This window comes from Rhea pennata, chromosome Z (assembly GCF_028389875.1).
Source record: "Rhea pennata isolate bPtePen1 chromosome Z, bPtePen1.pri, whole genome shotgun sequence".
Taxonomy (NCBI): domain Eukaryota; kingdom Metazoa; phylum Chordata; class Aves; order Rheiformes; family Rheidae; genus Rhea; species Rhea pennata.
Window position 1 is genome coordinate 55,084,605 of NC_084702.1, and position 13,292 is coordinate 55,097,896.

A 13,292-nucleotide genomic window follows, 5' to 3' on the forward strand; every position below is an offset into this window, starting at 1 on the left:
TTTTCTCCGCATTTCCACCTCAGCCTCCCGCTCATTCCTCCCTGCTGCTCGTACCCTGCAGCCTGGGCAGATGGAAACCATCTTTTTCCACTTTCAGAGGCTGAGCTCGCTCTCCACTGAAGGAAATCCAAACCTTGACCAAACTCGGTCTGGCTGTAACACCTACTAAGTTTCTAGGTGTACTGAAACACTTATTTTTTTAAGTGTTATATTGTAACTTGTTCACATTAGCCTTCCAGAAAAATAGCATGAGGCCCTCGGGTCTCAAAGGTATGCGGTTTATAAGCCTATCACAGGGTGCAGCGACACAACCCATCAGAGGAAAGGCCAGCAATCCCACCTGAACGGGGAGAGGAGGGAAAGGCGGTTTCACCTAGCCTCACCCTTGGAAATACCTCCATACAGCCCAAACCCCAACAAGTCAGTTCAAGGCAACTCAGCTACATGAGTTCGTTAGTAATGCTAAAGCCCCTACAACACAAACGGGTCCTGGCACGGGAGGTGGAGTGCGGCCTCGCCGAGAGCGCTGCCCGTCTGCCTCACCTGCAGGGCGGCGAGAAGTCAGGGACACCAGGCCTCAGCCAGACCGGGCTCCTCAGCTCGGAAACCTCCCGGCCGACTCGCGGCGAGCTCGCACCGCCTCAGGGGCGGGTTACAGCCCGTATCGGACCTTGCGGGCCGGCCTCAGCCCTCAGGGCCGGCGGGCGACCGAAGCCTCGAGCAGCGCCGCCAACATGGCGCCGCCTCGCGCCTCCTCAACATGGCGCCGCCCCACGCGCCGCGGCGGGGGCGGGGCGGGGCTGCAGCCGCCTCACCACCGCCCCCGGCGCGGCCCGGCGCGGGCGCGGCTCCGCCCTGCCCCGGCCCAGGTGCGCGCGGCCGCGCGCAGGTGCTTAAATAGCGGCGGCGGCGCCGCGCTGCCGCGCCGCTCCGCGCCTCGGGCAGGTAAGGGGCGCTCGGCCCGCCGTGCCGCGGGAAGGGTGATGGGATGCTTGGGGGACGGGGGGGAGCCCTGCGCGCCCTGCCGCCGCCTCTGCCCGGCAGAGCGGGGCGGACTGCGGCTTCCGCGGGAAGCGGCGCCGCCGGGCGTTAGCCCGAGCCGGAGAGGCCGGCGGCGGTGAGGTTGTTTCCCCTCCGCTCGGGCGCTGCCCCTGTGCTGGCTTTAACCCTCCCAAGCAGCCGCTGGAGGGAGCGGGCGGCGGCCGTGCTGTGCGCGCCGCTCATCCCGGGCGCCCTGGAGGGAGAGGAGCCGCGCTGCGCGCCCGGGGGCCCGGGTGAGGCCGCCGGCGTCCCGCTCCGCCCCGCACCGGAGGCGCCTGGGCGAGGCTGCCCGGCGGCGGGGGCGCGGGCGCTCTCGGGGCGATGTGCTGTCGCCTGTGCGTCCCCAGGGTAGGTGGTGGTGGTGGATGGGCTCCCCTGCCGTGTTGCTTGTTCTGGAGTGTGATGCACTGTGTGGGGCCTGCTCTTCTGTGGTCATTGCAATGGTTTGGAAGAGACAGTGCTGGCTGCAGAACAGGAAGGCTCTGAGGAACTGAGTCATATGTCCTCCTGATGGTCACAGTTGTGTCCTCTCAAATATCTGCAAGTCTCTTTGCGTGTACCTCTTGCCACTTCTGTGCACATTAGTCCCCATGGACAGACCTTCCTGGAAGTTGCTCTGTCTGGTGTTAGGTCTGTTTAAAGGGGGCAGAAAGTCAGCTGTGCATTTAACTAATGTGCTTGGACCTCACCTCCACCTGCCTCCTCCTCAGTCTCCTCACAGGTACTCCAGGAAATAAGATGCTTTGCTTGCTTGCATGCTGCCAGCATATCATGTAAGAGATCCCTCTGCTCACAGCCCCAGGAGCTCTTTGCTGAATTTGGGTCCTGCCCTGGTTGTCTGCACAGCACCCAAGCAGTCAGTCACTTTGTTGTGCTTTACAAACTCCTTTGTGTACCCCAGCACCCTTTGGGGGTCCTCATGTCCAACACTGCCATTGGGGTTGGGACTCTTTTTCCCACCAGAGAAGGGAGTGGGGAACATCTGTGGAGAAGCCTTTATTCCAGCCCTTTGTTTCTTGTGGCCTGCAAGGATAGTAGCTGGTGGCTCCTTCAAGGAGCATAGTTGTGTGCCTGGCACAGTCTGGAGCCCCTGATGCTTTCTCAGTTTGTGGTGAGAAGGATCCCTGATGCATATAGGCCTGGACACTGGCAGGATCCATCCCACTTTCTGGAACTTCCACTGAAGCTGCTTTCCTGTGCTTTTTCCAGACACTCATTCCTGTGCCACCTGCAACTGTTATTGTTGGAACTAATATAGTTGTTTTGTCAACTCATTCAAGCAGTTTTCCTTGTGACATCCTCTGGCTCCTTGGGAATCCTTTTTTGCAAAGCTTCTAGATACTGAAAATCTTCCCCTGGCATATCAGAGTTGTATACTGCATGAGATGAATGTCAGGCAGTAATTAGAGACTGAATATGCAAGATGACAAATTGACTATATTTGGCACTTCAAAACTTCTCAGTGCTTGTGTTCTTAGTAATTTTATTTGAAATGGTCTGGTATTTGAAAGTAGAAAACTGAAAGTGCATCTTGTCAAGCTAGCTGGCATTTCCCCCTAGTCCTTCATTAAGTGATTAAAAACATCTTGGAGTGAGGGAGGTGTATGGTGAAGGAGATGGCAGACTCCAGTTTCTTTTAATCTGACCAGCTGTGCCTGTGGAAAGAAGCTCCTGCTGACTGTCAAGAGTGCAATCCAGGGGAAAAACTGATATGCTAAAGAATGGGAACGAGCACAGAGGTGTGAGTGGAGAAGGAAATTAGATGTAATAGGGAGTAAAAGGAAGGAGAGGAGACAGAGTTTTGACAAGGCAGTTACACTGAATGAAGTTAAGAGGCCTTCTCCCTCTAGGTAGCTTGTCCTATCAGTTACCATTAAACAATTCATTGTTTGATTTTTGAACTTGGAAAAAATCATAAATAGTGGCAGCAGCAATTTTTTAGTAGCAGTTAAATTGGAGATATTGGAGGGGATGACATTTTAATAGAAAACTATAGGACAAGGATGGCTTGTGGCTTCTAATGGGGTTGCTATTGTGGACTAAAATAGATTGCATGGGGTTTTGTTTGTTGTTGTTCTTGAATGACTACACAGATTACATCTGTTAGCAATGCAGGGATGGGACCTGGTGTGAGAAATGTAGAACAGAGGGACAGAAGTGTTTTACTACTTCCAGTACTTCTATTTTTCTTTTAATACTCGGTTCCTGAATTTATATGACTGCATGAGGCTCTCAAATTTCATGTGGGTAAGGGAGAGTAAATTTATAGCCCTGCTGGTTGCAATGGAAATCCTGGAAAATGAGCTCTGAAGGCTCAAACTAGAAAACAAAGTCCCAGTTTTGTAATTAAAAAAATATTAAATTCCTGGAGTTCTCCCTAATGTGAGTGTTATTTTTGTGTATAACACTTAATACAACTAGGATGTTATTTCCTATTCTATCTACCTGGCATGGGCCAGAATTACAAAAGCATATAAAGCACTGTATCATGCAAGTTAAGTTCATAACCAGACTTCTCTACAAGCTGTATTGCCAGTTCCCTATCCCTTGTACTTAACTGCCTCCACTTTTCTGAACTTTGTTCTTGCAGTTTCTGACCTGGTATTTCCATGCCTGCTCTCAAGTGATAGGTAAATCCTACCTATAAAGATTATTCTCTTATGTGTGCATGTGGAGACATGTGATCTAATGGAAGTCTTTCAAACATACAGTCAATATAGGGCCTGCATCCTTATTACAGTACTTTTTCTTGAAATTCAAGAAATAAAGCTTAATCTTTCCTTGGGTTTACTATTAAAATTTGGTGGTAGCGTAAGTGAAATTAGTCCTCCTTTGGACTTTGCAGCATAAAATCCGTGTCTTTCATCTTCAAAGCCACAACAGACTGTTCTCAATGTTCCTTCTTTTGTGGCATGAAAGAATTAAAAAAAAAGCTTCATTTCTAATGTGTGTTTTAACTTAATCTCATAACAAGAAGATTAGTGAAGGAGAAGCAGGCACTGTGTTGGAGCAATGAAAACAATTTTTTTTGAAGTGCTAAAATATTGAGCATTTTTTCACTTCACATTGTTTCCTTTTGTCCTAATTAACTTGTATATATTTCCATGTTTTATTCCCTAGAGGGAATTGCAAAGAAAAAGATTCAGACATCTCTCTAATTATAGTGTATTCCTGTTATAATGGTTAATGTACCTCAACAGAAAAATATCTTAAGGTAGCCATGTCTGAAAATGGCTGGAAATGGGGTTTTTGTATTTTGGAGGCCCTTTACTCTGTTCTGTGCTGATGTTGGTAGGTCAATGACTTTGAACCATATCAGATCAATTATGAAAATGGTGAGAATTTTCTAGACATCAGGGAGTGTGTGTAGTATAACTAATAAAATTGCTTCTGATAACTTGGGGAAGACCAGCAGAATAGAGGAAGGAGGAGTGACCAATATAATTCATTTTCTGTGTTCAGAAATACAGCCTCCAAATGAGCTCAAAATTGACAGTAAACTTAGTTAAAGGTCTTCAGTTTGAAAAGAAAATTTAATAAATTTTAATGTCTTGACAGGCTGTCCTTTCCCTAGTGTTCTTTGTGAACTTTTTTCTCTCTAAAGTGAAGCTTCTAGTCTTTATGATTGCACTCAAGAGTAGTGAAGAAACACTTAAGACTAAAAGTCTGTTACAATTAATGCAAGTCCCTTACTTCTGCTATCTGAGATGAGTGGCTGAGATGCTTTGTGTTTTCCAGCAATGGCCTCTAATTGGCGTGGAGCAGCCCATTTCCTTGCCCTTCCATGCCTGTCCAGTCTTGCTTACTGTGTGTTTTACCTGCATGCTGTTATCTGCTTTCTCCCATGCTGTTAAGAGGTCTAAATTGATTCGTAGCAGTAAAACATTGATGATTTCAACATTCATGTGTCTGGCTATGCATTTCTTTAAATGGAGCCCTGCTCTTAAAGGTGGCTATGTAAAAGAATGTCTTAATGGATTGCCTTGTGTTGCATACAGATATTTATGTATTTTAGCAACTAAAGTATAGTGTTTTTTGGGGGGGGGGGAGTCACTCCTGTGGTGTACTGAAGTTGCTGGGGAATAACATGAAGCTTCTTGCGGCTGACACATGCTCAGCAGAAATCACAGAATACGTAGTTCTTGTGGAGTAACTGTTGTTGAGATGTGTCTGAGGAGGAGTCTGACTTGACTTTCAGCTTCCAATTGTCTGAATTAGGAGTAGGGCAGTAGAAGCCAGTAAAGCAAAGGCTGAAGGTTAATAAAACAGCAGCAACTAAGCCAAATGCCTACTTTCATCTCTGATGCTTCTCCAATTCCTATATTCTTCCTGATGTATCCAAGTCAGACAAAGAAGTCTGTCCTGGAAGATGCTGGTGAGTGTAAGAAGGCATGTTTAAATACTGCAGTATGGGCTGACTTTTGTTTAAAAGGACTCTTAACTACTCTCTGGACAGCAGGTAGCTTTTTCATGGTCCAGCTAGATATGCTGTTTTCCATAGCCTGTAATTCCCCTGGGTTCCCAGTTAGCTTTTTGTAGATGGTAGCTTCTTGGAGAGATACCTCCTTGGTTGCTAGCCATTGTGATATGGGGTGCAGGTAGCCATCCAACCCCTGTAAGCTAGAGTGTCAGAGAAATACAAACTTCCTCATGGGTAGTAACAGAAATAACTTTGCTAGAGCTCTTTGTTAGAGCACTCTTCTAACTTTCAGTCAGGCTTTTCCTGCTCATGTTTGTCCGCATCCAGCAGACTTCTCATGCATGTTATTGTGCACAGAAAACTGTTCTTGGCTGCAGCACTAGTTTGTTTTGTCTTGCTTCTGAATTTAGACTCTTCTGGGCTTTATAGGCTTAGCTTTCTGGGAACCAACTTTGCTATAGTACTTTTTAAAGCTTTATTGCAGCCCATACAAAGGATTTGGGAGCAGGGAAAGTCAAAAGGAGGTGTGGTAGCAATATGCCTACCAGCTCTGATTACAAAAACAGTGGAACTCAAGGTATGCAGTCTTTATTTAGCATGGCTTTCTTTTTTTATCTTTTCAGAACAGGACCAAAGATCTTCTGTCCTTGCTTCTGCAGTTATATAGGACAGGAATCTATTTAGGGAGAGAGTCTGAAAGGTCTCCTGCCTGGTGAAGGAGAAGCAAGATTTATATGCTTGAAAAGGTAGGTATTGGAAGATTTCTTTGGTTAGAGTCCAGTAGGTATCAGTACTCATTTGGATTAAGTTTTTTCTTTCAACTGTATATTATTTTCCAATTCTCCTTCAGTGACAGCTGTCACTTCCTGGAAATTCACTACAGAACCTTCTCCTAGCTTCCTTTTTTTTCAAGCTGAAAGTCTCCTTGTTGCAAAGATTCAGTCTTTGAAAATGTCCGACTAAGACTGTGTATCTAAAGAAACAATTCAGCTGCCTAACAGTAATTGTGGAGATATTACAGTGGTTTTCAATCTAGCTGTAAAGTGAATGTTGTCCCTTCATCTGTATTCGATGACAGCCAACTTAATTTGGACCTTTATTCCATAATGGAGATATTGCAAAACAATGTATGAAGAACATCCAATTCTAATAGGCTGCATAATCTATTTACAGGAGTGAATATTATAGTTAGTGCTGCTGTTTGCTCCTTTTGACTTGTAGTTTTTTTGTGTTCACAGATCTACTATAGCTTTCTGTCCCTGGATGTTATCACGGAGGGAAAAAAAGGCTCATCTACTTGAGGAGATTCTCTTGTAATGTATCCAGGGGCTATTCCTGCACCAGGAGGTGAAGGAAATAATGGACGTCATGGAAAACTTATTTTTTCCCTTTTTGTTTTTGGAGCTGTCCTGCTCTGTGCTGGATTCCTGCTTTCAGTCTTTATCCTACAGTCATGTCCATCTGGAACCTTCAGTGACTGCAATGGGGTCCTTAAGGCTACTGGGCCTCTGCTGGCTATAACTGGACTAGTTTGTGTTTTATTGGCACGATCAAGGGCCAGACTCTATATAAGACAGAGACAATTGCAAAATGAGCAGGTATACAGCCTTGTTTTTTGTCGAGGGAACTGTCAGTTTGCCCAGTTTCTTATCTTTGGATTCCTGTTCTTAACTAGTGGAATGCTAATTAGCATCCTGGGCATTTGGGTTCCTGGCTGCAACCCCAGCTGGCAGAGTGCACAGCACAACCACACCAGCAACCCTGAGGTGGACCTGCAGGGGTGTGGATTCCTGTCTCTGCAAATCATGGGCCCTTTGATTGTGCTCACTGGATTATGTTTCTTTGTGATAGCTCATGTTAAAAAGAAACAAAACTTAAATCTCAATGAAGAATCTTGTGAAAATGAAGAACACCTGCAGAGTCCAGAATCTTTTCAAGTTACCATAGGTGGGTGAATAATACATGAACTTTGAATTTTTTTCACTACTTTACCTCTGGTGAATTTTACTTGTATTGGCTCTACATGTCTTAATTCTGACATGTCAAACCAGTCTTGCATGTTTTCCTGAAAGGTCACTTCTTTTTTTTTTTTTTTTTTGAAGGATAAAACTACTCCTTTGGCATTAAAAGAATTGTCAAAATGTCGTGCGAATGAAACCATGTAGTCTAGTACAAATGAGTCCAATCCTATTCCCTTTTTCAGAGTGTAGTTTACATTGTAAACCACAGGTCTAATGACTTCTGTGACTACATTCAAGATTGAGTTCTGTTGACCCTTTAAATGGGAGAATTGGACTCCTATACATCATACCATATTTCTCTGAATAATGGCCACATCTTCCATTAGTCAGATGTAATAGCAAGATGCTGCTGTTAATTCCGTAATACCTGAATGAATACATTCTGTTAGCAGGAAATGCTCCCCTGCATATCACACTGCACTGAATACTCCATGAGTACATTCTGTGTATAGACTTTTCTGATACTTTCTAGCTCTCAGAAGGAAGGAGTAATGAGTTGGTCATAGCATTGCTCAGTTGTCATCTGACTAGAACTGAAGCCTGTAATGCACAATTCTTTTTCTGCCTGCCAAAACCAATGTTCAGACCTGTAAATTGATTTGCAGAGAAGGTGAAGGTTTGATGTCAGTTTCAGGAAAAATTAATGAATTTAATATTTTGTTATAACACTGGAATAGATGTGGACAACATTTCATAAAAGTCCTATACTACATATGATGAGAACTAAATACTTGCATATCACTTCTGTGGGCTTACTTTAAGGATATGGTTTGCATATCTAGCTTCTGAAGACAGCCAATAGTGAAGAGACTAGTATCTTGTAGCTAGGTGGAACACTTTATTCTCCCCTTTTAGTTGTATTTTCTAGATAAAATTTTCCATTTATGATCTATCTCAATTTTGGGATAATTTTGTTTCTGAATGCAGTTCCCACACACTTCTGTGGCCGAGAATATAACAGTTCTGTATGTGGTATCATTGTGCTTAAAGCTGGGTAAATACAGATACTGTAATACTGAAGACAGCAAATTTCCTTCTAGGATATGGTTAGGATAGAGTGGTGCTAGGTTTTTTTCGAGGATAGTAATTAGTGGGTGGGGGCTTTACTCTTCTCCTCCATCCCAGGTGATGCTGTAATGGTATTCCCACCTCCACCACCTCCTTATTTTGCTGACTCTCTGTCACCAACTGTGACTCACTGTCTCATGTCAAGTGGTTTGCCTGCAAGTGAAAACCCTCCACCATACCACACTATCTTCTGTGATCGGTAAGACTTTTCTTGTTCATACCTGGAAATCCAAGATGTTCCTCAAGGTATCTAAATGTTGTTAACTTTCTACTAGGCACTACAAAGTCTTTTTATGCATCACTGGATTACTCAGATATCTTACTATAACTCACATTAAAATATTCTGTGCAAAAGGAGAATCAAAACCAAAGTGCCTGCAGGGAGGTTAAATTCTTACTAGATCATAACTGAAAAGAATTTCTAAAGTGAAAAAGCCTTAAATCAGTGGCCTTATCTACATATTCTTAGGTTACTTCCATGGACTTACCAAGAGAAGGTGCCCCTGATGGCAGTGCCCCTACAGCATGATATACATTGCTGGATATTAGGAAGCCTCTGCACAACCCAACCAGTGGATATGTGAATATGACACCTATGCCCAGGCCCTGCAGAGCTTGAAGAGCTATTCTAGCACATCCTGCTCTTGCTGAGACCTGTGCCTCACTTTCCTTGGGGGAAAGAGCCTTGCTGGCCTGCCCTCTTCCTGCTGGGGCTGTGTTGTGATAAATAATACCATTACACTGAAGAGCAGGAGGTTCCATGGTGCTTGAGAAAACAAGCTGCAATGCTATTGCATATCAAGATAAACTTACCTTTGGCCCTATGCAGCCTCAGTGCAACCACTCTTCCATACACTGAGTATAGGTGACAAGCTAGATGCTGCTACTAAGCCCAGGTGGCAAGAGTTGCCAATTCAAGCACTGTCTATATCACAGGAGCTTGGAGGGTCACTTCCCCCTCTGTGATTGGGAAAGAAGGGGGGAACCACCCCACACCTCCATCAAAAAAAAAAAAAAAAAAAAAAAATTTATGGCTACCAATGGAGAGATTTTCCTAGTGTGTTCGGGATGGTTTTCAAACAGGAAAAATTACACACCTAACATCTAGGGAAGGGACACATTCCCACTGACTCAGATTCAGCTTGAGGTTGATGGCTTCTGCTGATTAAACCATAACTATATACATACTTAAATGTCCACCATTTTTCTAATTAAATTATTTCTGAGAGAGTATTTTGTTTGTAGCCAATGGGAATCTGTTGGTTCTTCTACCTGGTGTTCTACACGTGCTAACTCAGGGTGAGGAGGGTGGATGGCAATGTGAGACTGATGGGGCTGATTAAGCAAAAACACTTTCCAGAAGCCAGTGACTCCTGTGATGGGGCATGAATTGCTGGGGGGTGGGGATGACTTCATTTTGTCAAGTTCAAAAGCCTTTGCTGGTTTTCAGATTGAGTGTAATATGTCAGCTCTAAGCTATAAAACATAACTTGTGTATTATTGCAATATAAGGTCACTTACAGCTAGCAGAAACACCAAAGAGCATACAGCACATCCTGCCCCTAAAAAACAAACAAAAAAAATAGTGGGGGAAGAAAAGAAGCAAAAAAGCTAGTCTTATGACCCTTAGACTTCATATGAGTTTCTTCCTACTGGTGCCCATACCAGGTGCCCCTCTTCCCCTGACCTCTTCCTCTATATAATTTCTCATGGCTGGATCAGTTGCCTCAACACAGGGATGTCCTCTGTTGAGGCTCAAAATCTCATGTATGACCCCATTAACTCATAACTCCATACCTGTCTAGACTTTCTGGATCATGGGCCAAGGAGGTAGTTTGTAGCTCATCATGTTGGGACAGTTTCTAGTTGGTTATGCATTTCTAGTGGGACTAAAACACTTCATCCTTGGATGTGGAGAGCCTGGAGCTCCTGCTTTGGTGGTCTGTGGCTGGGGTGCTCCACTTATTACCATTTCCTGCTCTGCAGGGTCCTCACAGATACTCTGTGAGTTGGCATTGCCTCTGAGTGGCTCCTCATCCATGCTCTGCCATGGCTCAGCACCTGATAGAAGCTAAGGCATCATGACTAGCAAACTAGTTCTTTGCTCCTGTCTTGGAGGAGAAGCAGTGGCCACATTCCTCTTTAAGTTAATGCTATGGTTGAGGATCTCAGTCTCTGGAGAGGAGTGTTGGTTTCATAGCTGGGCAGTTACTGGGCAACTGAAATTTGCCTTTATCATCTATTGCCCTGTGTACTATCAGCAAGTGCTGTAGGAAAGGCTGTGTTGAAGCTTGCAGGAGGCTAGGTCACAGCCTGATCCTAGGAGTGGTTCCCTTTTTCCTGCAATCTTTTACATGGTGCTTCAGAACTGTGTCCTGTAGCATGTTCTCTTGAGATTCCCTCACTGGACTCTGTCCTTTCTCTCTTAAACACACACACCAACAACAGCACTAAAGATGAGGTGACTACATTGCATTCCTGCTCCTTAGGCAGTATTTTGGGGGGCACAGATGTACACAGAAAGGTATGAATCAGCTCTAGGAGCAAGTCATAAGGAAAGAGGATTTTTTCTTCCTTTTCTTGGGAAGCAGCTGAGGTCTGTTATGCACTGAGGTCCAGCTATTGCCTGGCTTCAGGGTGAAATGATCAAGCTACCAGAGAACCACTGGTGCAGCTGATCCAGATCCAGTTATGATAATTAGAGGAAGGCAGTGAACACCTGGCTTCTGTCTTTGACTGTCACTGTGAGCTTGAGCAGTCTATTGCTATCTAGTTGGTTCTGTTTCTCCAGCTCTGAGTAGAAATGCTGCTCCTTACGCATCTGATAAATTGCTGTAAAACTTAATGAAAAATTTAAGTTACCTTTCATTTAAGATCTCAGAGTATGAAGGACTGTGATATTAATGATGCAGTTCTAGGTCTAGAAGCAGTATTTCATAAGAGAAGAGGAAAGCATGGATGTTGTAGACTACAAAAAGGAAGCTACATTAGGAGCAAAGGATTGAAAGAAGAATTAATGAGATTGTGAGACAGCCCTGCCAGAAGCAGCTAATACTATAAGCCCTCCTGTGGTTGATGATGTGAGAGGTTAGAAGGGAGCTTGTTTGCCCTTCCCCTCTGAATAATGCAATTTTTACATGAGTCATAATGGAGCCCATAGTATGCAATCCTAATGCTTATGCAAGTTCTTTGCTTAGGGGTGTATTACAGAGTGTGTGCATGCATGTATGCTTTATATAAGTCAGTGGAATTTCGCTCCCTATAAAAAAGTGATTATACTAATATGCAATTTTGTGTTTTATAGATTACAACTTGCAGACGATGAAAGAACAGTTGCTGTTAGAGACTATGAAACCATATATACAATTTCTGGCAGCAGTTCACCTTCAGGTATTTTACCAATGCTGTATCTCTCCTCTGAATCGCCTCCAAAATATGAAGAAAAAGAAGCATCAATAACAAATAATGAATATTCTCCATCCTCCTCTTCATCATCTTCATCCATTTCCTTAGCCACATCTGACACCAGCTCACAGAGAACTGTCAACTAACTTCATTTTTAAATGAAATTGTAACCTCAGATTTAAAAATTTTAATTTTATTTACATTTTATAATAAAAGCAATAATGTTGGCTGCGTCTTAATTTTTCATCAAAAAGCCTAAGTGATAAATTTAGTTTTTCAAGAAATATTAGATAATGATGGGCTTCTGAACAAATGGTTTGAAGAGATTTAAATCACTGCAATAATGTTAAATGTTCATCTTATTCTGTTACAACTTTAGTTTCTATTTTTAGTTATTATTTATATAATGGAGGCACTAAGAGACAAATTCTTTGCTTATTTTAATTAAATCTGGCTGGAGCTACAAAAAAATAAGGAAGTGGTTTTTTTTTCTATTTTTGTGTGATGTTTCTGGAAAATACTTGTTTGCAAAGTTACTGACTTTATATATAGTCTGAGAGCATCATGAATCTGTAAGATGTGCAGCAAATATGGAGAACTGAAATGAGTACTTTTTGGTCTGCCTGGTAACAAACACATCTTAATTTAGACCCTCTCTGGTCATTATATAAGTATAATCCCCCTGAAAATCAGTTTTAACCATCAGTTAAGAGCCCTAAGGCAAAGCTGAGAGTAGTTAATAAGCTAACAGTTTAACTGTGGTAATGAGTGATTTCATGGGGATTGTGCTATTATTATATATCATCACTCACAGTTTATACAAGCAGTAATGATTTATTTTGTGAGAGTGAGCTCCATTTAACAACAGTATTTTCCAGGAGCAGAGATTACTTATCAGCAAATGGCTCTTTCCTGGAAATGCAGACAATGCACATTTTTAACTTACACAGCACTTCAGACCTTTGAAAAATACAACCCTCTTTTAGCGTATTTGTCTGTGCAACCCCTAAGTTAGCAGCAGCCCCCTTCCTCCAGGATGATAAGTGAGAACAAGTTTTAGTTTACTTTATGAATGTTTACACCCATTCCTAGACTGAAGGATTTATTGCTAGTAGATCAGGATGATTAGCAGGAACTGAGTTGCTGCTAACTTTTGACACTTTATGACTTGGTTTGAATCCTGCTGCAACCCCTGATTTGAGAACAACTCCCTTTTTTTGGGGGGGGGGGGGGAGGGAGGGCAGAAGCAGAAGGTGGCAGAGTTACTATTTGAGCTTGGTTCTGCAAGGTGAACTTAACAGAGTAAAAACATCTTACAAGAATTACCTCTGTGTTGT

General features: G+C 43.4%; 1 protein-coding gene and 1 long non-coding RNA gene across 2 annotated transcripts in view; one reads left to right on the forward strand and one right to left on the reverse strand.

The window, feature by feature from the left end:
• The window catches only part of LOC134153888 (uncharacterized), a 48,127-nt gene that overhangs the window by 23,577 nt on the left and 11,258 nt on the right, over nt 1-13,292 (reverse strand). The gene's annotated exons all lie outside the window — the stretch shown is intronic.
• On the forward strand, nt 878-12,367 carry TMEM171 (transmembrane protein 171). The gene is made up of 5 exons (XM_062600424.1): nt 878-945; nt 6,085-6,207; nt 6,700-7,408; nt 8,608-8,749; nt 11,855-12,367. The coding sequence occupies exons 3-5, from the start codon at nt 6,778-6,780 to the stop codon at nt 12,099-12,101; spliced, it is 1,020 nt and encodes a 339-aa protein (XP_062456408.1). The 5' UTR covers nt 878-945; nt 6,085-6,207; nt 6,700-6,777; the 3' UTR covers nt 12,102-12,367.